Source organism: Myxine glutinosa, chromosome 4 (genome assembly GCF_964187855.1).
Source record: "Myxine glutinosa chromosome 4, kmMyxGlut1.1, whole genome shotgun sequence".
Taxonomy (NCBI): domain Eukaryota; kingdom Metazoa; phylum Chordata; class Myxini; order Myxiniformes; family Myxinidae; genus Myxine; species Myxine glutinosa.
In genome coordinates this window covers 99,903,678-99,930,173 of record NC_136264.1, presented here as the reverse complement: position 1 = coordinate 99,930,173, position 26,496 = coordinate 99,903,678, and the positions used below count along the sequence as shown (strand labels likewise).

The following is a 26,496-nucleotide window of genomic DNA, read 5'->3' as shown; positions in this document are numbered from 1 at the left end:
AACAAGAACATTCATTGGGACCAGTCGGGGACATGTATTTTGCAAAGCAATTCTCCCTCTTGTTTATAATGTTTGTCCTACTATCAGCTCTACTTTACCCTTCCATTAGCCTCATCGTGTAAAGAAAAAATTGTATAAACTATTAAAATAAAAGCATCAATAAGAGCTGTATGGATGAAGTTAGATTTATATTCCAGGATACTTAACATATTTTATTAATTATTATGCACTTTAGAAACCCATACTAAAGTGAGAATTATCAAGCAAAGCTTGAAAACAGCTTATTAATTAAATGAAATAACATAAACCCTTAAAGACTTTTATTTGTGATTTTGTGCTATGTAATTGGGGTTTTTTATATTATCCGAAAAATACATTACCATTTGATTTAACCATACACTCCTAAATGCGTTCTTTGGTCTTTCCTTGTTTTGTTCCTTCTATTTTTTGTATCTGTCTATCCTTGCTCTTCATTTTCTTGTGAATAACCAACTTGTTTCTTCTTTTGATCTCCCTATTTTCCACAGTGCATTGTAGTAACATTATATATAATGGGCGGCAAGGAGAAATCGTTAGCCCAGAGTACCCACATCCGTACCCTGCAGAACTGCATTGCCATGTCCGCATTGTTCTACCAGAGGGTCTCTATCCATCAATTCACTTTGAGGACACCTTCAATGTGGAAAATCATCCGGAGATCGATGGCTGCCCCTTTGACAGCCTTACGGTATGGAAATGATAATCTCGCTTATTGCATATATATATATATATACAGTCACATGAAGAAGTAAGTACACCCCATGTAAAGTTTTGACTTTTTCAACATACAGCTATTTGATCTTCATTTCAACAATATTGGTGGACAAAGGTGATATACTCTTTTCACATATACTTTCACTTTTCACATATTTTACTCTTTCACTCTATATTACTCTTTCCACATGCGAAATTTGCATTTATGTTTATTTAAACTATACAATGGACTACAAAATGTAAATGTTTCATGATATGTGTTACATTATATCACCTTTAATCTATCAATATTGTTAAAATGAAGATCAAAGAGCTGTATGTTGAAATATGTTGAGAAAGTCAAAACTTTACATGCGGTGTACTTACTTTTTCACGTGACTGTATATATATATATATATATATATATATATATATATATATTATATATATATTGTTACGGTTCGCGGTTAAGGATGTAATGTTTGCTGAGCGGAGGCACCGCGACCTAACAGTTTCCCCGATTCACCCGATTCACTCGAACGTTGGCCGTATCGCGCCACAGATATTCAATGTGGAAAACTCTAAAGCGACCGAATGCAAAGAGGAAGAAGAAGACGTACAGAAGAGTAATGGGATTTATTATTTACACACACAAGCAAAAGGGAGCAGTCACGGTTTGGTGTAGGGGACATGAAAAAGCAGGTGACACAGTGAAAATTACTAGCTTACCTAACAGGCTTAACTTATTCCCAGGGACACGACAAAAGAGAGACTACGAACACACTTACACGGGGAATGATGATAGGGATGGCAGGTGGATGGCTGGCGGGATAGGGAGGTCCAACTGGTCCTGCAGCACGATCGGCTCGTTGGGCAGCCGCCGTTCCTTCGCGGCCCTGCTCCAAACTGCCGTCCAGGCCCCATGCTGCTGTGGCTGCAGTTTCGGTGGTTCGATCTGCTGTAGATGCAGTTTCGGTGGCTCAAGCTGCTGTGGATGCAACCGCCACTCTTGTTACGGACCTCTCTTTGCCATGGACCTCTCTTTGTCATGGACCTCTCTACGCAGCTCTCTCTTGGACCTTCCAACCCCGCTTTCCTCTGACGACTCAGCTCTTTTCATGGACCTCACCACGCAGCTCAGCTCATGGACCTCACAACTCAGCTCAGCTCATGGACCTCACAACTCAGCTCAGCCCTGGTCACTCTTGCGCGTGCGCTTTTATAATGCCTCTGGCGATTAAGCCGCCGGCCTTCAGGACACGCCCATCGGTGTGCTCACCTCGGCCCTGGTTGGTCGCGCGACCCTCTGGCTCCGCCCTTGATGACGACGGGCGGGCACGCCTTTCTTCCCCGACCCTGCCTCGTGGCCAATGGCGGCTTTGGAGGGGATGTAATTGCCAAATTGAGGCTTGGCCATTAAGAAAGGGGAAATGGAGGTTTTGGGAATGGGAATGAAGGGAATCTATATTTTTCACTTGGTGCAATGGAGTGTCATTTTAATGGAAGACAAAGCCTTAATCTAAAACACATAATAAGGATATAAACTACTGAACAAGGGTTTTATCGTGTCCTTCAATGCTATGCTTTATGGAATTAACTACCGGGACGCCCTTTGACTTTTACACAACACTGGAGGCAGGAGGGGCCAGAATCAAGCAATGATAATAATAAAGCACACAATAAAAAAAATACAATCCTCATATCCGCAACACTGCACCCTCCTCCTCTTAGGCACATCCCGGGCCTACAACTTTAATTTAGTGTGACACGTAGGTGTAGTTCCCTCTACTTTTCACCTGACCCTGAGTGCGACAGTTTTAAAAACATAAATAAATATGTCCCGCTGCTCCATTGCACCCTGCCTAACAGACTCACGCCCACAGCTAACCGAATTGCGGATTGGTCTTCAAACTACACACTGACGGTGGGGAGCATTATTTACAGTGACGCTACTTTAGTTACAAAACGCAAACCAGGACCTGTGATTGTTCTTTCTGGGGGGGAGACAGTCTGCTCTCCATTGACGCACCATGAAAGCACCCAAAAACGCACCAATACACCCTCAAGCACCAATCGGTGCCCAGTCATCATAGTTCATCAATAAAAATAAAAACAACAACCCCTAACCCTGCAGGTGGTCTCTTGCTCTTCGGCTCCCTCTGCTGGCTATTATTATTTTCCTGGTGTTGTCATCTTCCCTTGCTGGCGGCCTATTTGCACTATTAAAATGCACCCAACGTGTCCATTTTTATTTATTTTATTTATGGCCCACAGGGCCGACTAGTGTGGTTCACCTGTGGGGCATCGGTGCCCTGTGATCAAGGTCCGCCAGCAAGATTTCGGGCCTTCAGGGCCGGTTCCAGCAGAGGGGCCATGCCCCAACCCATGGGGTCCATAAGTGGTGCTCGGCCACAGACATGTGGTCCATAATGTGGTGCATCGATGCAGACAGCTGGTTCTGGGAGTTCCGGGTGCACAATGGCGGACTCACGCACGCTCCCCTCGGCACCCAGTGGCGCTCAGGTCATGTGGGAGACAAAGGGGGGGGAGAGACAGATGAGCGAGGGGTAAGGTCACAAGGGTACACATCAAACAAGGCAATGCAAGGCGAAATGCGTACAGAGAGCGAAGAGGGAAAGCTCGTCCCTACCGTACGTCACCCCCCCTGTCACCTACACTACCCTTGCCCTTACCCCATATGTACAAAAATCTACACATTTACCAATTCGTCACTACCGTCACATCTCCCCCTATTTCCTCTATTCCAAATTCGTCCCCACAATTCCTCTATCCAAAATTTGCCATCACCTAATTCGTCATCAATCCTCATAAGGAGGAAGAGATGGAACACGAAGCACAATGTCACACCCACGTCATGATGCGTCTCACATTCCAAACATCTGCACAATAAAAATAATAAAAACATGGCATGGTGTGGAGTACCTGTCACCTCAGGTGAGTGGATGCAGATGGTGTGAGGAGATCTTCATCCTAACTACTTTCTAAATGACATTAACACATTTTACACTACCTGGGGTCTTTCCCTGCCAATCCATTGGCCAACTTACACAATGGGTTCTAAAAACCAATTCCCATTGACCAAACTGTGGTGCTTCTCAATTTGGGGTCTCACTCCCCCGATTCATCTCCCGGTGCCCTTGCACAATTTCTGGGCTGGGGCGTGTAGCTCTCCCAGCAGGTCTACCCACCTGCACACCTCCACCACTGTAGTTGCCACCCGAGCTTACCTAGCTCCTTACCCTAACCTATCTAACTGGGGAAGGCCCCTCCTGGCTCTGTCACCCCTCGGTGCCCTCTGGCACTGGGCTACCCGGGTCCGTCCTCCGGATACTCGGGCCCCATCCACAACAACTCTACCGGCTCCCAGAGCCCACCTGCGGCCTCACCTGGCCGACATCCTCACAGTGGTGGAGTGCCCAAACCAACTACACACACTAACAGGCTACACGCCCAGCCATTTCCACAACACTAATGCACCCATCCAAATACCATTCTCTCACCCGCACCACAGATGCCAATATCCAACCACAATTTACCTGTACCCTCTACCTAACACTTACACTACCCGCCCCGGGTATTCGTGATGGGGGTCCATCCTTCCCCCCATTCACACCTTCGCACCATCCACTCCACTCCATAGTTTCCACCATACTCACTCCACGACCATCCATTCCAATACTCCATATATTCCACACTCCATGTATTCCACACAACCATTCTCCATTCACCTGGAGTTGCACACCTGTGCAATCATACCTGGTGCCACCTGCACCCTCCTTCCTTCCTGGACCATTTGGTCAACACAACACACATCACCATCACTCCCTCATACACTGCTCCATCCACCTGTCCAGTTGCACACCTGTGCAATCACACCTGTTCCTTACACACTTTTCACAATACTCTTCTGAATACACTTCCAACACTCACACGGCATCATCTAAACTACCTGTTGCCCTGCTAACTTAGTGCTCCCCGTCTTCCCTTTAAACTAAGCACATACCACGTCATTATCATCCACACTAATCTACCTGCGTCCCCACTACCGGTATCATTGTCACTACCTAACCTTAACGTTACCTAAGGTCATCTTCTCTCGATCCCTACACACGATATATCCTAACCCTCCCGGGCTAGTTTTCACTACCATCAACCCCATAAATCTAGTGCTCCTTTGCCCCCGCTGTGAGAGATGGCAGAGTTGCCATCCCACCACATCGGGTATCTCTCACTACCAATTTTGCACACCAAATTGCAACCAATCAAAAATTTGCCAATTATCTGCCAATTCTATTCACTTTTCTAAATTTCGGATCAAAAACACTATCACCATCATCACAGTCTACTTACTAATGCCTCTCGGTGCGCCAATTCACTCCTACAGCCCGGCTTCGCACGGCCGAGCAATGAATGCGGGTTGTTTGGTGCCGGCGGCTGGATACGTCCGGCACTCGGTGCAGGGAAGGAGGTTTACCCGGGCCGAGATCCCACGCACCACCTCGGCACGGAGCCATCCCATGGCCCGATCTCGACCTGCCGGAACGCCTCAACAAAAGGGGGTCGCCATGACGACCCTTCCTATCGGGCTGCCCGTTCCACCTAGCGGAGCACGGACGCGGCCGTTCCAAATGCGGCCCAGCGTGGATCACGTACGGCGGTCCTTTCGAACCCGCCGTGGTTCGGATCCCCGCTGGTCCTCGCGGCACGCGAAGCTGCCCGACGCGCACCGAGGGCCCGATTCGGCTAAATGTCGTTCTAACCGCTAACCCGGTTACCGTCGATGCCTCACCTGCATGCTCACACGCATGCGCTACCCCTTTCACCCTCACCGAGCTCGGTGCTCCATCGCCGCCCGTACACCCCGCGTACTTCGCTATTACACTCGTTCTTTCGCTCACAGACTTGGTCACACACCTGACCACCGCACACTTTGGCACACACTCGTCGTTCGCACACCTCACCAACACACCTCTTCGCACCCCCTCCTCGGTCACCTCCTCCGTGAAAATCACAGGTGTGCTCTCATTCGCACACCCAACCACGTGCCTCACCACTAACTCAAGCGTGCATTCCCACACACGCTCTACCATTCCAGGTGTGCTTCCTTCCATTCCAGGTGTACATCCTCTCTCACCTGTCACAACCAACTCACGCTCCGTGTCACTCTCACTACTCTCACCTCCACTCTCGGTCGCGCACTCACCCTCACTCTCGACAGCACACTCTTTCCTCATGCACCCATCCGTTACACACCTTTCTCACGCACACTCTCCCATTACATCCTCCGTAACGCTCACCACAGGTGTACATTCTTCCTTACTTTTGACAGCGCACTCTTCCCTCATGCACCTGTCCGTTACACACCTTTCTCGCGCATCCTCTTGCGCACACTCTCCCGTTACTTCCTCCGTAACACTCACCACAGGTGTACACTCTCTCGTTACATCCTCTAACACTCACCACACCGCGCTTCCATGTGCTCCCTTGCACACGCGCTACGACCAACTCACTCTCGACAGCACACTCACTCCTTGGCGCGCACTTTTTCCTCACACACCCCAGAGTCGGACATTCTCGCACACCTCCTCCTTCGCACACCGTACCTGTCGCACACTTCACCAACGGCCTCTCATGAACACCCGGATCCAAATCAACCCCCAAGCCGACTGAAGCTCCCCTCACATCATGTACATTTCCTCGTATATCGCCACTCACCTTGGCACCTCGTCTCCGCACCTCCTTCGCCACCTGCAAACTCTTTATTTGGTTAGCGAGCACATCATCATGGTTCGAGCACCGACCTTGTACATATTCCATTACCTCCTCCTTTATTTCTCTCTTAGTTTCTGTCCGTCCCTTCTTAATTTCACTCACCTCCTCTTCCACTTCCTCTAATTTTTGCTTCACCTCTTTTATTTCCCGGTGCGTCTCCTCTATCTCGTCCTCTAAGGCTACCTTGACCGTCTCTATGTGCGTCCTCACCTGCCAGTCCTTCGTCTCCATTACCTCTGTCACCTCGTCCAACCTCATTGTCAGTCCCTCACGTACCATCTGACATTGCCTCTGTGTCGCTATCAAGTCATTTTTAATGTCGTTTTGTGTCGCTTTTAACCCTCCTAGTACCGCAGTGTTCCTTTGAACCTGCTCCACTAACTCCGTCTGTCCCACCATCAGGTGTTCTACTCCCCTGGTCAGACCCTCTATTCCCCCTTGTAACCTAGCCGTATTATTTCTCACCTCTTTCTCCATACGCTTTTCACCTCGGTTTACCTCCTCGCGTACCCCCTAGACCTCCTCACTTACACCTCGTCGTATCTCTTTTGTAGATGCCACCCTCATCTGTCCCAATTCATCCCTCTGAGCATCCAATTTACTTTCTAACCCGATTTTCACCTCCTCTATCTGATTCCCCATCTGTTCAATTTCCCAGGCGGATTGCTCCCCTATTGCCCGCAATTTGTCTTCCATCCTATTTTCTAGCCCCTCTAACCCTTTTTTCACCCCCTCTATCTGATTCTCCTGGGCAGCCATTCTATTTTCCACCCCCGTTAACCCATGTTTCACCCCCTCTATCCCATTGTCTAATCCCTCAAATTTCTTGTCTAAACCCTCAAATTTCTTGTCTAAACCCTTAAATTTAGCTTCTAGCCGTTCCCCCATTTCTCCCATTTTGCCCCCCATTTCGCCCATTTTGCCCCCCATTTCGCCCCCCAATCGCTCACTATCAGCCCTCAATTCGTCCCTTATCCGCTCACCCATTTTTTCCATATACCCCATTATCTGCGCCGCAAAGAGGTCCAATTTCCCCAGCGCTGCGGTCTCGACTGCCGCAGCGCCGCCATTTTGTGCCTCTTCAACCACGTGCGCGAGAGCGCCATTTTGCGCGCCTGACACCCCCTCAACCACATTGCCAATGTTCTCCTCCTCTCTTTCCTCCACATACATTTCCCTGAAGTCCTGGGTCGATTCTACACCGTCTATCTCTCCCACCGACATCCCGTCGCCTTGACCAGCCATGGCGCGATTTCAAAATTCGGGTTTTGCTTTAAAACAACACAAATTTCCAGCAGCTCGTAATTTTGAGCGCGTTAAGCGCGCTTCGGGTCCGACCCCGCTCCCGACACCAATTGTTACGGTTCGCGGTTAAGGATGTAATGTTTGCCGAGCGGAGGCACCGCGACCTAACAGTTTCCCCGATTCACCCGATTCACTCGAACGTTGGCCGTATCGCGCCACAGATATTCAATGTGGAAAACTCTAAAGCGACCGAATGCAAAGAGGAAGAAGAAGACGTACAGAAGAGTAACGGGATTTATTATTTACACACACAAGCAAAAGGGAGCAGTCACGGTTTGGTGTAGGGGACATGAAAAAGCAGGTGACACAGTGAAAATTACTAGCTTACCTAACAGGCGTAACTTATTCCCAGGGACACGACAAAAGACAGACTACGAACACACTTACATGGGGAATGATGATAGGGATGGCAGGTGGATGGCTGGTGGGATAGGGAGGTCCAACTGGTCCTGCAGCACGATCGGCTCATTGGGCAGCCGCCGTTCCTTCACGGCCCTGCTCCAAACTGCCGTCCAGGCCCCACGCTGCTGTGGCTGCAGTTTCGGTGGTTCGAGCTGCTGTAGATGCAGTTTCGGTGGCTCAAGCTGCTGTGGATGCAACCGCCACTCTTGTTACGGACCTCTCTTTGTCATGGACCTCTCTTTGTCATGGACCTCTCTACGCAGCTCTCTCTTGGACCTTCCAACCCCGCTTTCCTCTGACGACTCAGCTCTTTTCATGGACCTCACCACGCAGCTCAGCTCATGGACCTCACAACTCAGCTCAGCTCATGGACCTCACAACTCAGCTCAGCCCTGGTCACTCTTGCGCGCGCGCTTTTATAACGCCTCCGGCGATTAAGCCGCCGGCCTTCAGGACACGCCCATCGGTGTGCTCACCTCGGCCCTGGTTGGTCGCGTGACCCTCTGTCTCCGCCCTTGATGACGACGGGCGGGCACGCCTTTCTTCCCCGACCCTGCCTCGTGGCCAATGGCGGCTTTGGGGGGGATGTAATTGCCAAATTGAGGCTTGGCCATTACGAAAGGGGAAATGGAGGTTTTGGGAATGGGAATGAAGGGAATCTATCTTTTTCACTTGGTGCAATGGAGTGTCATTTTAATGGAAGACAAAGCCTTAATCTAAAACACGTAATAAGGATATAAACTACTGAACAAGGGTTTTATCGTGTCCTTCAATGCTATGCTTTATGGAATTAACTACCGGGACGCCCTTTGACCTTTACACAACACTGGAGGCAGGAGGGGCCAGAATCAAGCAATGATAATAATAAAGCACACAATAAAAAAATACAATCCTCATATCCCCAACAATATATATATATATATATATATATATATATATATATATATATATATATATATATATATATATATATATATATATATATATATACGCTGCAAAAAAAGAAACGCAAAAGTCGTAAAATCGTAAATATCTGACAGTGTTGCCGATATCCATACAAAATTAATACCAAAAATTAATTGGTCATTTCTGCATGGATTGGGATTGATTTGTGTGGAAAGAATGAGGTACTGCAAAAATTTGGCGAAAAGATGGAACAATCGCAAAAACACAACCACGTGAGAGCCTGGTGCCGAAACACACCAACATGATATGCACGTGCAACATCACTTGTTGTGCGATAAAAACGTTGGGTTTTCATTTGCATGTCATCACAATCTTACAGCAAGGGAACAGCAAAAACATGACACGACTCACGGATGAGATTCTTCGGCCACACATCCTTCCCATTATGCAACAAGCGAACGTCATTTTCCAACAAGACAACGCGCGACCTCACACGGCAAGACTGACAACAGCCTTTTTGAGGAATCACAACATCCAGGTCCTGCCATTGCCCTCCAGGTCTCCAGATTTAAACCCAATCGAACATTTATGGGGTGCACTAGATCAACGACTGCGAGCACGTCAGCAACAACCGCAGAACCTCTGACAGTTGGCACAAGCACTGCAGGCAGAGTGGGTGAACATACACCAGGCCACAATTCGGGATCTGATTGCTTCCATGGGACGTCTGGGACGCGATGCCAGTCAGTTTTGGACTCTAATGGTGGCCATACAAGATATTGAGCACAGATGACCTTCACCTTGAAAATCTACTGTTCCATGTGTGTCATAAGGAACCTGGGTCAATGAGAATGATGTGTGCCAATTTTGAACAATCGATTACCATCTGTTGATTATTTATATGATATATAAAATATACATCTAAAATCACTTTTGTGTTTCTTTTTTTGCAGTTTTGCGTTTCTTTTTTTGCAGGGTATATATATATATATATATTTGATATTCAGTTTTTGTTTGTTGGTTTGTTTGCTTCACATGTGCATCAAAACATCCCTTTTGCTCCAGCTGTCCTTTTTTAAATGTCATTATTTAACAAATTATAAAGCATCACATTTCATAAACAGACAAGAACAAATACTGTTGGAATTTGTTTAACCTTATCATACCTGATGCTTTGACAGATGAGGCACTGGTGACTTAAGCTTGCCAAGGACAATGATGGAGTCTATCACCTAATGAACAAAGCACAGATTACTAGACCATGCTTCCGACAGGATGGTGCGGGGGTATTGCACTTGGCTTTGAGCTGTCTGGTCCACAAGAAGGTGGAAATAATTGAGGCCATTAAATAAGTATCTTATCAAGCAAGCTCAACGGAAAGGCACACATAAACATCACTACAACAATACCAGCATGCAATTAAGGACCGGGCATTCTAGGGTCATGGACAAGACAAAGGTCAGAGTGTAACACACATTCTAGTTACAAAAGGAGTCACAAGCTACAAGACAAAGTCATGGACTGTCTTCATTTTGTTTTGTTTTTTTCTGGCTAACCTACGTATACAATGATAGAGTCTCTATACTTTAAGCCAATCCATCAAAGAGGTTGACGGGTACCTGTCCGTGATATCGTTGACTTATCTATCTATAATTCCAGTAATCTCTGTCTGTACGTTTGTACGTTTGTCTGTGACCGCTGTTTCTCGACAACCACGGGTCCGATATACTTTTAACTTGCCAGGTATATTGCTGGGGACCCGAGGATGTGCCTTTTCAAGGTTTCATATTAATCGGACAATTACTTACCGAGCTATGTCCAAAAAACGATTCAACCAATCAGAGAGCAGCGAACGATCGCGTGTGCCGAACGTGGAGGACACACTCTGCCTCGGATGGCACATTTGAGAGCGTATTCATTTATTTCACGTTTGCAAACTATGTTGGCGTTAAACTATGTTTTAAAACTAATAAAACCGAATTTGCGATTCATTCGCTTTCCTGCGCGTTTGTGCACGCGATGGCGATTTCTTTACCAAACTCCGGAAGCCGTTCGCTTTGGACCAAACCATTTCATGTAAATAGAGGGGGGGGATTGTCACCGTACTCGCAAGCCGTTCGCTTTGGACCAAACCATTTCATGTAAATAGAGGGGGGGGATATAATTTTAGATATAGATATAGTACGGGCAATGCCCTAGTTGGTGCAATTTCATCAATGTCAGAGCAGATTGCAGATTATTCGCCTAGTTCTCTCAAGTGTTTGTCAAAACTTAGGAGAAGTGAGGAACATCCACTATCTATGGTGGTGTTGGGATCGTTTATTGACAGAGGATCATCTCTATGCTGCTTGTATTATATTATAGCCGTGTACTGTCTTGTTGGAAAAAGGTATTACATAAGAGGCAATGCCACCAATCACAAGCCATCACTTATGTACTGCCAGACAGTCAGGTTGTCCTGTAAAATAACAAGCAGCAATCTGGAGGCCGAAGCAATGGCAGTCCATATCTTGATTGTAGTCTATTATGGAATTGTGTGACACAGGCTGGACAAACCTGTTTTATAGGTGATGTATATCTGGTCAAAGTTTCACGTCAAATTATTATTCTTTGATTTGTCATTGAACACAAGTGAATATACATACTATAAATGTCTTTACAAAAATCTCCTTTGATTTTGATGTCAATGGCGTTAGCTTAGCAGTTAGGGTGCTGGCTTGGGATCCTAGGATCCAGAGTTATGTTTGAATCCCGGTCGATCGCTGAATTAATGCCAGGGGGGTTGACTCAGCCTGTCATCCTTCCGAGGTCGGCAAATTGAGTACCAGCTTGCTGGGATGAATGAGCCATTCGGGTATCCTGTGTCGGAGTGGCGACCCATCCAGGATTGCGCCCAATAGCCAAGGAAACTGCTTCGGCAGCCCTATGCATCGTCACGGAGCAAAAAGGAAATGGTCATCATCATCATCATCATCATCATCATCATCATCATCATCATTATAAAGTGTTAATTAAATATTGAGTACAAGGAAAAGTACCCTTCCTCAGTGATGGGAAATGTTTAAGTTAATCCATCAATTTAAAATAGTTAATGGACTTTAAGAAGTTGATTGTGTTGCCACTCTTGGTTTCCCTCAGAGCCAAACTTATTGAGCTCCTTGTACTGCCCACCACAAAATGGTTTTTTTTTTTTTGTTTGTTTTTTGTTTTTTTTTGTATACTGAATCGAGGCTCGTGAAAGAGCTAACATTTATTTCACAAACAAATCAACCAGACAAACAAAATATACAAAAAGAGGGAGCGGAAGCCAAGATGGGGAGAGAAGGGGAAGCACACAACCACAACATTTGAGAGCAGGGAGAAGTGTGGGAGGGAGAGGGCTTGGGGGCAGGAGGCGTGGGAAGGGGAGGGGGGGGGGGAGAGGTATAAAACACATGGGGACCGAAATTAGTGGGGGTAGAAAAGATCAAGGTTTTGGATGGGGGAGGATAAGAGATGGTGGTGAACAGCTGTTTTAAAGACCTGGAGGGTAGAGTGGGATTGAAGAGAGTGAGGGAGTTTGTTCCAGAGGCGGGAGAAAAGAGGAATGAAGGAGTGAAGGTGAGCAGAAAGTCTTGATTTTGGCAGTTTAACCATAAGAGGGTTGCAGGCAGATCTTGTGCGACCTGTAGGAATATTTGGGGGACAGAGCCCAGAGAGGGCTGGGGGGGCAAGGCCAGAGAGGAGTCGGTAGCAGACGGAAAGACCACCAACCTGCCTGCGGTGAGTGAGTGAAAGGCCCTTGGAGTTAGCTTCATCGCGGGAGATTCCAATGATTCTGAACGCTTTGGTTTCAACAGCGTGAAGACGGGCTAGGTGTGAGGCAGGAGCACCAGACCAGAGGGGAGAGCAGTATTCCATAGAGCTGCGGATGAAAGCGTTGTATGTGGTGAGGAGCTCAGGTGTGTCAAGGAAGGACTTCACACGACGGAGGATGCCCAGTCGGCGACTGGCTTTGGAGGCCAGATTTGAAATGTGGTTTTCCCAGGAAAGATCATGGCAAATAGTGAGACCCAAAAGCTTGAGTGACAGAACTTCTTGGAGAGGATTATTCAGAAAGTGGATGGGAGGGTTTTCCAGTCAGTCTTTTCGGAGAGACATCGTAAGAGTGTGAGATTTATCAGGATTGAAAGACATGTTCCATTTGTTTGCCCAGTCTGTGATTTTGTCCAGGTCTGCAGAGAGTGAGGAGGCTGCAGTCTGCCGATCTGAGGGATGAGGAATGGAGCGACAGAGAGTAGAGTCGTCAGCAAAGAGATAGAGAGGATTTTCAAGAGAGTCAGAGAGATCATTGATGAAGACCAGGAAAAGCACAGGGCCCAGAACACTACCTTGGGGAACTCCAGCCTGAACAGGAAGAGGAGATGAGAGAAACCCATTCAGGGCCACACGTTGACTACGACCAGAGAGGAAGTCCGCCAGCCATGCGTGGAGATTTCCATGGATACCAAAGGAGGAGAGTTTGGTGAGCAGAGCAGGGTGCCAGACCGTATCGAAGGCACGTGAAATGTCAAGGGAGACAGCTCTAATTTCCTGTTTGGTGTTGAGGACCTCCATCCATTGTTGAGAAAGCAGAAGCAGCATGTCCAGGGTAGAGTGACCAGGTCTGAAACCAAATTGATGATCAGAGATCAAGCCATTGGAGAAGAGGAAAGATTTCATATCTGAAGCAATGATGGATTCCATGACTTTGCTGATAATTGGGAGAAGGCTGATTGGTCTGTAGTTGCTGGGATCTGTTTTTTGCACCTTTTTTGTGCAAAGCGGTGATGTTGGCTGATTTCCAAGCAGATGGCAGATGACCTTGAGCAAAGGAGAGGGTGAAGAGAACAGAAAGAGGGAGTGAAAGAGCGGAAGAACATGATTTTAGGACCTGTGGGCTGATGCCGTCAGGACCAGTTGCAGAATCAGAGTCGAGGGTTGACAGAAACTTTTCCACCTTGTCAGGAGGAAAGGACACAGAGTCCAGGAGCAGCTGGGTACGACTGGGTATGGTGGGTACAGAGAGGGATGGGTTTGGGACACAAGATTTAGAGGCAAACACAGAGTTGAGGCATTCAGCTTTTTCATGTGCGGAGTCAGCCGTTAAGCCGTTTGAGGTGAGGGAGGGGATGGAGGGGGAACAAACACCAGAAACAGATTTGACCAGACGCCACCAGGATTTGGAAGAGGGAGACAGACAAGAGAGTTCGGTCTTGAGAACGGTGAGATATTGTTTCCTGGCTCTCCTGAGGGTGGACACACACTTGTTTCGGGCTTTGTGAAAGGAAATGAGATTTCCTTCCGTTGGATTTGCTTTCCAGGAGACGAAAGCAAGTTGTTTCAGGGCAACAGCCTCACCACAAGATTCCGTGTACCATGGACGGGAGGAAGGGTATGACAACTGAAGACGAGATGGGATAAATCTGTGCATGAGAGAGAGCAATTTACTTTGAAAGAATTCCCAGGATGAGTTGATGTCAGAGGCGGTAGAGATGGGAGACCAGTCCAGATGATTGATGGCTGCTTGAAGACCGTGCCAGTTGGCCTGAGTGAAATGCCAGACTCGTCGACGCTGAGGAGGCTCTCTGAGAATGGTCAGAGAGATGTCCACTTTGACAAGCACATGATCAGATGAGCCGATTGGAGCAGAAGAAGAGCAGCAGACATTTTCAGGGAAGTTTGTCATAACCAAATCCAGAAGAGAAGATGCTCCGTTGACTGAGATCCGGGTCGGGAAATTGACAGATTGTGTCAGTCCCAATGAGTCGCAGAAGTCCTTTGCTGAAGAGCCGTGGCTGGTGAGAGAGGTACCCACACCCAGCCAACTGGCATGGTGACAATTGAAATCACCACATATGAGGAAGAGAGAGTTGGGATGGGTAGATAGAAGTTGGTCCATATTATCAGACAGCGAGATGTAGATGGAGTCATCGCTGTTTGGTGGACGGTACAACACACATATGAACAAAAGGTGGGAGCGAAGGGGAAGCCGTAGCCAAAGGTATTCCTGGGGGTGAGGTGGAGAGAGGGCAGTGGAGGGCGAGTGAGGAAGAGAGTTTTTTATAAAGATAGCAACCCCACCTCCAGGACGAGGCTCAGGTCTATCATACCGGAGGAGGGAGTAACCTGGGAGAGATACCAAGGCATCAGAGACATCATGAAGGAGGAAAGTTTCTGTTAAGCAGATCACATCTGGTTTGTCAGAAGCAACCTGTATGGAGAGATCAGTCAAGTTTGAGCAGAGGCCCCGGATGTTTGAGGTCCATACCGTTAATGAAGAGGAAGGGGGAGCATCGGGTCCAGAACAGGGGGGGGGGTAGGGTAAGATGTGGAAGAGGAGGAAGAGGTAGGGAGAGCTGTTGAAGGTGTGTCAGAGATTTCAGAGATTTCAGAATAGCTTGGAGAAAGGGAAGAATGGGGTGGACAAAAGGTTTGATGGAGATTGGGTGAGGCACAGTGAGGTGTTATTTGAGGAGGGGGAAGAGCGAGGCAGAAGGTTGGGGGAGATGAAGGTGAAAGTTGGAAGGGGGAAGAAGCAGGGAGGATGCTTTGAGGAGGGGTGAGAGGGGAGTCTAGGAGGGGAGGAGCGAGGGAGAGTCTCGGAGGGGAGGGGTGTGGGGGGAGTTTAGGAGGGAGGGGAGGGAAGGGGCAAGATTTGAAAGAGATGGGTGATGGGGAAGATTTGGAGGGGAGGGGCAAGGGGGTGGATTTGGAGGGGAGGGGTGATGGGCAAGTTTTGAAGGGGAGGGATGATGGGGAAGTTTTTGAGGGAAGGGGTGATGGGGAAGATTTGGAGGGGAGGGGTGAGATTGGATTTTAGAAAGTGTACGATTCATGGGAAACGAACATTTTTTGCAAAATGAGTTTGAGACCTTCGAGTCAAAAATACGTTTGAGGACACTGAAGGAGGGGTGGAGTTCTGGATAGTTTAGGGAATGTAGAAAGGAGGAACTGTAAGAGATGGTATTATATATTTTTTTTGGAATGAATAGATTTGGTGAGCAAGACAAAAGCATCCTTTTGTAGGAAAAGAAGAAAAGGGTGTTATAATATATGAGAGAAAATAGTTGTTCAGGGGAGAGATTATACATTTATAACCACGTGATCGCGTACGAAGAACGAACGAACATATAAGAACAACAAATAAACGAATAAGACCTGGGAAGGAAATATTTTTTGGGGGGTTTTTTTTTTTTTTTTTGTGAGCAGAGATATTAAACAAGGAGGTTCGGGGTGAACGACTGGGACGAAACAGTGAACGAAAATAATTGCAGCGGATTTGACGAATCGCGAAGAGAAAAACAAAACCACAAGGTCGGAGACGGTACGGTAGCCAAGCCTACGAGAACTAGGCCGCAGAATACTCGATACGCATTCACCGACGATTGTGTATACATGTACGAAAAATTAGCACCGAAAATTTTCCAAAAGATACGCTATACGTACATACACCGAAAGATAGATACAGTCTCGACAAAAACACAATTGAGAAAAATCACTTAGCTTCGAAAGCGTGAGCGCATGGGACAGCTTCGAAAAGACGTGACCTCGCCGTGATCTCGCGAGATCTCTCATGGTGCAACATGTGGCGGCAGTGGGTGGATTTGTCTAAAGAGAGGGCAAATATAGCTGTTTTAAATTGTGTGTTACTCCATGAAGATCTGTATTAAATCTTCTCTAATCCAGACATTCATCTTGATTTTAAGGATTACTGGAAAGGGTAATAAAAAAAATTTATGTTGAGCTTTACCTGCGTGCATAGCTTTTAAAATGCAGCACAGGTAGCGGCCACCGGATGCAGGAAACAGATGAACACATGAACAGACGGTACACTTCACATCATATATGATTAATATTAATTATTAGTATTAAGTTGTAGCGGTTGCCTTATTTGGACATAATCCACGGGCACGGGCTTTTGATTGTGTGAGCGTGATGTGCGCGCGGTTGTTGGAGCCATGCCCTCCGAAGAGGGTTTTGGCTTTATAAAAGCTGTATGAGTTCCGTTTGCGAGGACAGTGCCAAGGTTTTTCTGTTCGAATAAAGGAGCTTTGAACACCTACGAAATGGCCTCGTCTTCTCGTCATCCGCAACTCCTAAACTGGTGACCCCGGCTGCCCCCGAACGGATTCGGGGGCTGCAAACAAACACGGCAAGCGCGCCCTGGCCAGGGAAGCCACCTAAACTGGTGACCCCGGCTGCTCCCGAATGGATTCGGGGGCTTCAAATGAACATAGCAAGCGCAGTTTCGATAGACCTGCCGGAGTTTTGCGAACGTTTTCGGGGGCTTCCAACGAGCATGGCGACACCTACATTGGTGACCCCGGCTGCTCCCGAACGTATTTGGGGGCTTCAAATGAAGTGGCAAACGCAGTTTCGATCGAACTGCCGGAGTTTTGGGAATGACGGGCGGCCATTTGTTTTGCGCGCACCGCGCTCGGCACCTCCTCTGTGACCAGAGGGGTGCGCTTTCTCCAGGATCCTCCGAAGGGACACAACGGTACTGCTGCTCGTAACTTCGCACACACAGGCCGAGGACTGCTGCTCATAGCCTTCGCGCACACTACAGCCAAGCACCTCTGCGACCAGAGTGGTGAGTAGTGTAATAATGTTGCTTCTGGGACACCTCCGTTTAACATGGGAAATCCCTATCTAATGTCATTTACCCCCTTGTCTTTTTCAAAAATCATAAACACCTCTATTTCTCCCACCCTCATCTTTATGAACCTTTTGTCTGTAGTACCTATCCTTAATGTTGTTCATTAGACCACTCAAACACTACAAATATTTGTTTTCTCTTATAGACCTATCATCCTTCTTCTACATATCATCTGGCAGATTAATCTTTGACCCACTCAAACATTGACCCATTCACTTCCATATTAATTCTTTCCCTCCCTCATTGCCCCTAAACACCTATATTTCTCTCACCCTGTTCTTTACGAACCTTCTAACCTTTTGACATGTTATCCTTATTCATTAGACCACTTAAACACCTGTGATCCTTCTGACCTCATGGACCTTTTAACCTTTTACTCTTAATATCATCTGGTGAATATAACCCACTCAAACAACGACCCTACAAATATTTGTTTATGCGTGGGAAATAATTTAATTCTCCTACAACTCTCTTCACCATCTAATATATTAACAAAAAATATGTTTGAGTTTGGTTCTTTATTAAGATATTTTAACTGAGCTAAGATAAAATGGTAAACCTCCCTCAATGTTCTTGTTTGAGCGCCTCCAGTGCCACATACCATTTTTTGGTAAGCTCCGCCCACTTTTTGGTAAACCACGCCCATTTTTTACTAAGCCCGCCCACTTTTTGTTAAGACACGCCCACTTTTTACTAAGCCCCGCCCACTTTTGCTAAGCTCCTCCCACTTTTGCTAAGTCCCACCCACTTTATAAACTCTTCAGCATTGTATCATTTCCAGGTAATACATTACATCATTTTCAGGGAATTTCCATCACATCATTTCCAGTTAAGACATGCCCAGGGAATTTCCACAGGAAGACACACCCAGTCCTTATAAAAGGCACCGACCACACAGGCTTTTTCAAACACGCTTTCTGCTTCACTTGAGAATGGACTACTATGCCGAAATGGAATGGGATAACTTTGCTATTCCATGGAGTCCTACTACCTGTGTAGAACTCAACCTTCAGATTGATGAACTGGACTCGAACCTCTTATCAATGGAGGTAAGTTTGTTTATTTATTTATTTATTTATTTAATTTTTTTTTTTTAAGATGAGACTCGTGTAAGAGTTAACAAAGTTTATTTTAATATTCATAGAGCTTGATTTATACAAATAAAAAATATTGTATTAAATTAATACATTGTTATTTTCTTTCACAGGAAATTGTATCTGAGATACGAAATGAAAATTCTGCTTTTAACACAACTTGGGATGAAGTTATTTTTTTGTTTGAAGACATTTTGAACAACCAAGACCCCCAGAACGAGTTCTACCTTGATGACCCAGCCAAAGAGTTATACCTTGGAGATCCACAAAATCCTGAAAAAGAGTTTTACCATGATGATACTTGTTGTGAGTTATCAAAACAAAACCCACTGAACAAGTTCTACCTTGATGAGCCAGAATACAAGTCATACATTGGAGACCCACAAATTTCTGAAAATTGGGAAAGGAGAGTTCTCCCTGATGGTCCGCAGTTATACTATGTGAGACACATCATAGAAACCCTAAAAAATTGGGCAAGGAGAGTTCTCCCTGATGGTCCGCAGTTATACTATGTGAGACACATCATAGAAACCCTAAAAAATTGGGCAAGGAGAGTTCTCCCTGATGGTCCGCAGTTATACTATGTGAGACACATCATAGAAACCCTAAAAAATTGTGAAATGGGAATTCTCCCTGATGGTCCGCAGTTATACTATGTGAGACACATCATAGAAACCCTAAAAAATTGGGAAAGGGAAGTTTTCCCTGATGGTCCGCAGTTATACTATGTGAGACTTATCACGGAAACCCCCAATATTTCTGAAAATTGTGGTTTTACCTTGGGGACTTGGAAAGATGGTTATATTTTTGGAGACTCGGAATGGGGGTTTTGTTTTGATGACTCGGAATGTGATACCTATCTTGGAGGCTCAACAGGAATGTGGTTATACCTTGGGAACTTGGAAAGTTGGTTTTATTTTGGAGACTCTACCTGTGGGGTTCCTCTTGGAGACTCTTTGGATTCTAAAGCAATGAACAATGTTCTTTATTTAATGACGCTTGATTTAAGCAATATCAAGAAAGTTCGAGGAAGAAAATGCTGGAAAATTCTTTCTTCCCATTTCTACTTCTTCAAACTTAAAAGCCTTGAAAGACAGAATTGGAGGAAGAGGAAAAAAAAAAAAGAAATACGTATTTAAAAAAGAAGAAAAGAAAGATTATGTTAGGGTTTGGGTGGGATTTTGAATGTGAGGGTTAGGGATGGGGTTGGGTTAGGGTTGGGATTTTGAATGTGAGGGTTAGGGTTGGGGTTGGGTTAGGGATGGGGTTGGGTTAGGGATGGGGTTGGGTTAGGGATGGGTTGGGTTAGGGTTGGGATTTTGAATGTGAGGGTTAGGGTTGGGGTTGGGTTAGGGATGGGATTGGGTTAGGGTTGGGATTTTGAATGTGAGGGTTAGGGATGGGTTGGGTTAGGGATGGGGTTGGGTTAGGGATGGGGTTGGGTTAGGGTTGGGGTTGGGTTAGGGATGGGGTTGGGTTAGGGCTTGGGTTGGGTTAGGGTTTGTATATTATTATGACTCACTCGCACATACACACACACACAAAAGTTAAGCCCCAACTAAAAAGTTGTGGGATTCTGTGTTTGGGGTTCACAGATTTAAAAACGTATCCCCATTATACACACACAAAAGTTAAGCCCCAACTAAAAAGTTGTGGGATTCTGTGTTTGGGGTTCACAGATTTAAAAACGTATCCCCATTATACACACACAAAAGTTAAGCCCCAACTAAAAAGTTGTGGGATTCTGTGTTTGGGGTTCACAGATTTAAAAACGTATCCCCATTATACACACACAAAAGTTAAGCCCCAACTAAAAAGTTGTGGGATTCTGTGTTTGGGGTTCACAGATTTAAAAACGTATCCCCATTATACACACACAAAAGTTAAGCCCCAACTAAAAAGTTGTGGGATTCTGTGTTTGGGGTTCACAGATTTAAAAACGTATCCCCATTACATTTTATTTATTTATTTATTATTTTCAAGGGTATTATCTGCTTACTTGTGTTTTTTGTAATTCTTGTGAGTAAAATGAACCCAAGATTTCTTCTCCATTTAAATCATATAATTTGTAGGTCCAAGGGACTGTATCCATTACATCAATGATTTTAAATAATTCACGAGTCCATTTTTGTGTATAACCTTTCTCAAAATGACTTTTCCATTTGTATATTCTTACAATATCACCAACTTTAAACTTGGGCTTTCTCAAATTAATCTCCTTTTCATATTCTAATTTTGTAAATGTTTCTGATGGTTTTGATTGTGTTGATGAATGAACTGTATTATTGTAATTATCTACAATATCCTGAATTAAATACACCCATTTTTGAGAACCGAGTTGTGTGAATTTTTTATATAATTTCTCTTTTAAAGTACGATTAAAACGCTCAATAACAACTGCCTTTCCTTCATTAAAGGTGCTGTATAATTTAATACCCTTCCCCTTAAGAAATTTCATGAATATTTTGTTATAGAACTCTGTTCCCTCATCAGTCCATAACTTCTTTGGTTTCCTTTTATCCCGATCAAATATTAGCTTAAAGGCTAACATTAAAGTATCACCCCTTTTATTTTTTAAAGGGACAACCCAGGCAAATCTACTCCTCAAATCAATAACGGTTAAAGCATACCTGTATCCCCTGTCATTATTCAATTCAATTAAATCAGCGGACCATATGTGGTCGGTGTATTTAGAATAAACCTTCCTTCTTTTAAACTTTGTGATTATAGGTTTGTGTAATTCTTCAGCCAAAAGCTCCTCAGTCTTGATGACATCATTAGAGCCTAATAGTTTTTTGAGGAATAACCAAGACCAAGTTTCAATTTAGCATTTATCAAATTTCTCACAATAAACCTATCAACTTTCTCTCTCAACGTTGGATTTTGTATCAAAGACAAATTATACAACATTTCGCTGTCGGCTTTATGTTTTTCAGTCAACGTAGTGGTATCCCCATAAGCAATATCATGCTTCATACACACTTCATCAACCCTATTTGTAGGTTTAGACCAAGGTTTAGGATTGTTAGCCTCATCTAATCTTTTATCCAAGTTTGTTCCTGGACCACAGAAAGAATACCCTGGAAGGTGTAATTCCCCTGGAATTCCAGTTGTTGTAAATTTACTTCCTGACAGAAACTTTTGTATGTCTCCTCCTCTTTTAGGAGATATGAATTGGCACTTTTTAGAGCCACACACTTGACATATTCCTTTTTGATAAACTCTATTATTTTTAGCTTTAACATAAGAGATATTTTTAGATTTAGTTTTCTTTTTACATTTGAGACAATAACTCATATTTATTTATCAGAAAAATTCCGACAGAGTATCAAAACCTTTTTGGTTTTCAACATATACATTTCAATCTTTATTTTTAAAACATAAAGAATCCTAAGGAATGCCTTCACTCTCTCCTCCATTTATTTACAAATAAAACTAACTAAAGTCAATTACACCGACATCATCAACCACATAATCTTTTCCTTCTTCTTCTTCTTTATCCCCACTTTCTCATTTAAATCTCCTCCCTGAAACTGAAGACATTGACGTCGTTATTCTTGAAAATAATATTTTCATTAGACTTCTCATTTCTTTATTTTCCTCCTCAGTGCGTTGAGTTTGATTTATTTGCTGTAATACCTTCAATCTTTTATTAATCTCACTGATTTCCATCTTTTTATATTTTTCCTCCCTCTCTCTTTGCTCCCTCTCCTCCTTCTCTCTTTTCTCCCTTTCCTCCTTCTCTCTTTTCTCCCTTTCCTCCCTCTCCTCCTCCTTTTTCTCCCTTTCCTCCTTCTCCTTTTTCTCTCTTTTCTCCCTTTCCTCCCTCTCCTCCTCCTTTTTCTCCCTTTCCTCCTTCTCCTTTTTCTCTCTTTCCTCCTTCTCTTCTTTAACTCCTTCCTCATTTATCTTAGCAATTTTTGATATCAATATTTTCACAGCATTCATTCTTTCTTTATTTTCCTCTTCGGTGAGTTGAGATTTATCTTCTTGCTGTAATACATCCACTCTTTTTTGAATCGCTCTGATTTCCATCTCCCTCTCCCCCCTCTCTCTTTGTTCCCTCTCCTCCTTCTCCTCCCTCTCCCTTTCCTCCTTCTCCTTTTTCTCTCTTTCCTCCTTCTCTTCTTCAACTCCTTCCTCATCCCTTGCTACCCTTGAGTTTGAACCCCAAAGAATATTATACATATACTCATCTGGATTTTGAGATATTCTTGTATCTATAATTATTTTTCTCATAATAGGATACCAATAAGATTTGTTGACGATTTCTAAAAGAGTTTTATATTTCATAACTTTGAGAAGTTCATTTTTATTTAATATTTTAAACAAGTCTCTATTTGTGGGTTTAACAATATCAGTATAAGGCCAGTTTTTTATGACAAAATTCCCATGTATATGCTCCAAATCATAAGGTATGTAATACCGAGCACCCTTTTCTTGTAGGTATCCTTGAATACAAAAATTATAATTCTCTTGTAGTCTTCTTCCTGCCATTTATGTATCAGAAATATATGTGAGATTAATATTATGACAGGTAATACCACCCCATCTTCCCACTACCAAATCGGTTTGTATTCCTCGGCTTTCTATCCTTATCTCATTACCTTCCTTCTTTGTCATGCGAACCATCGCTATACTATCATATATTTTTATTTTCTTAAAATCACGTATTTGTTGTTTACTAATTGTACTTCCACATAAATCCTTATCTTCACCAAGTGGATAATATTCTTCTTTACGAGACTGATTTAAATCATGTAGGTCTTCTATGTTTATTGAAAAAGACCAATTATACCCTAAATCAGGCATATCATACCCCCATTTATTAATTCGCATATTAACTAAATGTCCTTCTTTATAAAATTTAATTGTAAGCAGGTAGTTAAATTCAATGAGGAAAGGTGTATGGTCAGTATAACCAGGTGTTGTGGTTGTAAATTTTACTTGTTTCACAAAACGTGCTGTTTTCTTTAAAGATATATATTGTGATAAATCACTGAATCTAATCAAGTCATTCGCATCTGTAGGGTTTGGATAATTGATTAATTTATAAGTATTCTTCATATTAATATTTTTACTTACACTATATTTTTGTCGTTCAGCCTGTGCCTTTGTATAATAATTTGATAAATCAATATCCTGAGAGGATTTTCCAAAGATAGAACCATCTTTTCCAACATAGGTCATTTATATTAGATAAAAAATGATATCATAAAAATTTTCATTATTGTTGAGTTGAAATAATACATATAAACATAATTGGCCACAACATTTAGAATTAATTTCTTGAACTTGGAATGTTTGATAAACACCATTCTGTAAGAATTGTATTACTTCAACAGGTGGTGGCATACCATAACTATCAAAATAATATTTATCCTGACTATTATGAATACAAACCCAATGAGAACCATTCTGTGTGTCTAAATTCATAATAATATTCTTTGTATTCTTATTTATATGTGTTAATTCATCTCTCATACAAATAACCACATTATCAATTTTTAGTGTTTTACAATACTTAGCTAGTTCTATATTTGACGTTGTATTCTTTCCAAATTGTTTAAACCATTTATCCATTTATTTATGAGAAAGATACAATCCATTACCCCGTTTAGTTAGTTTAACACCCGCTTGAGCGATAGAGGAAAGCATATCTCCAACCAACAATCTAGCTTTATCAGGTAGACTTTCAAGTTTTTGAGCAAAATCTACAATTACACCACTTCCACTAATTTGTTTCTCCAACTCCTTGTTATGTCTTTCCAATTCTTTTTGAGCTTTTAGTTGTGCCTTCCTTTCGTTAGCAGTTTTTACCGCTGCTGAAATACCACCAGTCAATGCTCCCGCCGCACTTAAACCAGCAAATAAAGGAATTAGAAACGGGAGAAATCCTCCTCTTGACTCGTCTATTGAATATTTCTTTAACATAGGTTTCGTCATTTTAATTTTAAGTGATCCAACATCATTTAGTGTTTTTACTTGTGTGTGTGTGAGTAAAACATCAATTCTTACAGCTCCTTTTCTTTGAATTGTATTAACATTAATAATACAAGGCTTTTGATTTTGAATACAAGATGTTAATTTATTAAGATTGATTTGATTAACATATACCCCAACCATTTATTTATGAGAAAAAACCTATGTGATATTAATCATAACACCATTATCTGTATTAATCTGTAATTCTGTTTCCTCCAAAAGCAAACAATATGCATTAACCTCTTCACTCTCCCCTCTTTCAATGTATAGAGAAGTATCCACTCGATTAGACTTTATAGTTTCCTTTTGAGAACTCAGGTCAATTGCGTAGATTGTATAAAGTTTTTGAAACGCAACCATATCCAAAATAGGATCATTATTACCATTACTTTCACACACCTTTTGGTAGGACTTGTAGGCTTCCGCATAATCATTTTTTTCCCAATCAATTTCCAATCTATCTCGCGGATAAAATGTGCCATCAAGAGAAACCCGAAGTTGTTTCACCTTTGCATTATCACTCAGGGCATTATTCTTATTAGTACCGTCCTCTCCATCTGGTTTTTTAAAAATGAGCCAGAGGTATCGTGGCTTTCCTTGAAGAACACCTAAATTCCAAGTGTAGGTAGTGTGTTCCAGTTTAACGTGTTGACATCTTCTTTTAAGGTATGATACATTTAGCGGTTTCTTTGAGTTAAGTCTTCTATTTAACATCTCTTCCGTTTTAAGATTAGGAGTATATTCACTGATATACCAACACAAATCATTAATAACAAATTTATTATTTTCTCCAAAAGCATTTTCATCCCCAAAAAGCAATCTATTTACATTATCATTCCTTTGTAGTTGAAATCTAATTTTAAGCCCATACAAAACTTTATCATAATCACAAAATCCAAATATACCTTTCAGAGGTACTGCTACGGTAAAACTATTCTCAGCTTTTGCGTCATCATTATACATTGACTTCCTTTGACTATAACCAGGGTCTGCGTTTGTACCCGTTGACATATCAGGAATAAAACCCTCAACAGCTCCCTTACCCATTCTATCACTAAACGAATATAGTGTAAATTTCATCATTTCAGATGTAGCAGAGACATAATCAACCGCTTCAACCTCTTGTGTTCCAATATACAGGCGGACACTGTCAAACATTTTCCAGAAGAAATCATTTACGAGTGTAGCATTAGTATTATTCGCAGCCTTAGTGAATTTAAATTTACACAGCAAGAAACTATCAGCTATATTCAAGTAAGTTTGTTGATTATTTATTTCAAAACTTTTTGTTCCGTTTGAATTCCAGTCTGTTCCTGTTATAGCATTTACCTTAAAATAGTCTTCCTTTTTAGTGGAGTTTGAAATGATAATCGTATCATCCAAATCATAGATACTATCAATCGCTTCCATACTTGTATTTATATAGCATTAAAATTGTTGAAACCCTGACCCAAGTATTTTAATGATTTTTTGTCGTTCTTGTGAAGATAGTTGAGTTTTACCTTTTTTTATTTCTTTGATTGCTTGTAATTTATGAGACTCCTTTTGAGCATCTTTTATACTCTTTATAGCACCCGCAACGGAGCCCACGGCAGAAGC

The 26,496-nt window shown here is 43.4% G+C and overlaps 1 protein-coding gene across 1 annotated transcript in view; it reads left to right on the top strand.

Moving 5' to 3' along the window:
- Window positions 1-26,496, top strand: part of LOC137425049 (mannan-binding lectin serine protease 1) — a gene marked incomplete at its 5' end in the record, with an annotated part of 114,556 nt that overhangs the window by 4,324 nt on the left and 83,736 nt on the right. The window contains one exon of the mRNA XM_078775287.1: window positions 528-727. Within this exon, the coding sequence (XP_078631413.1) occupies window positions 528-727 (200 nt within the window). The remainder of the gene's footprint in view (window positions 1-527; window positions 728-26,496) is intronic.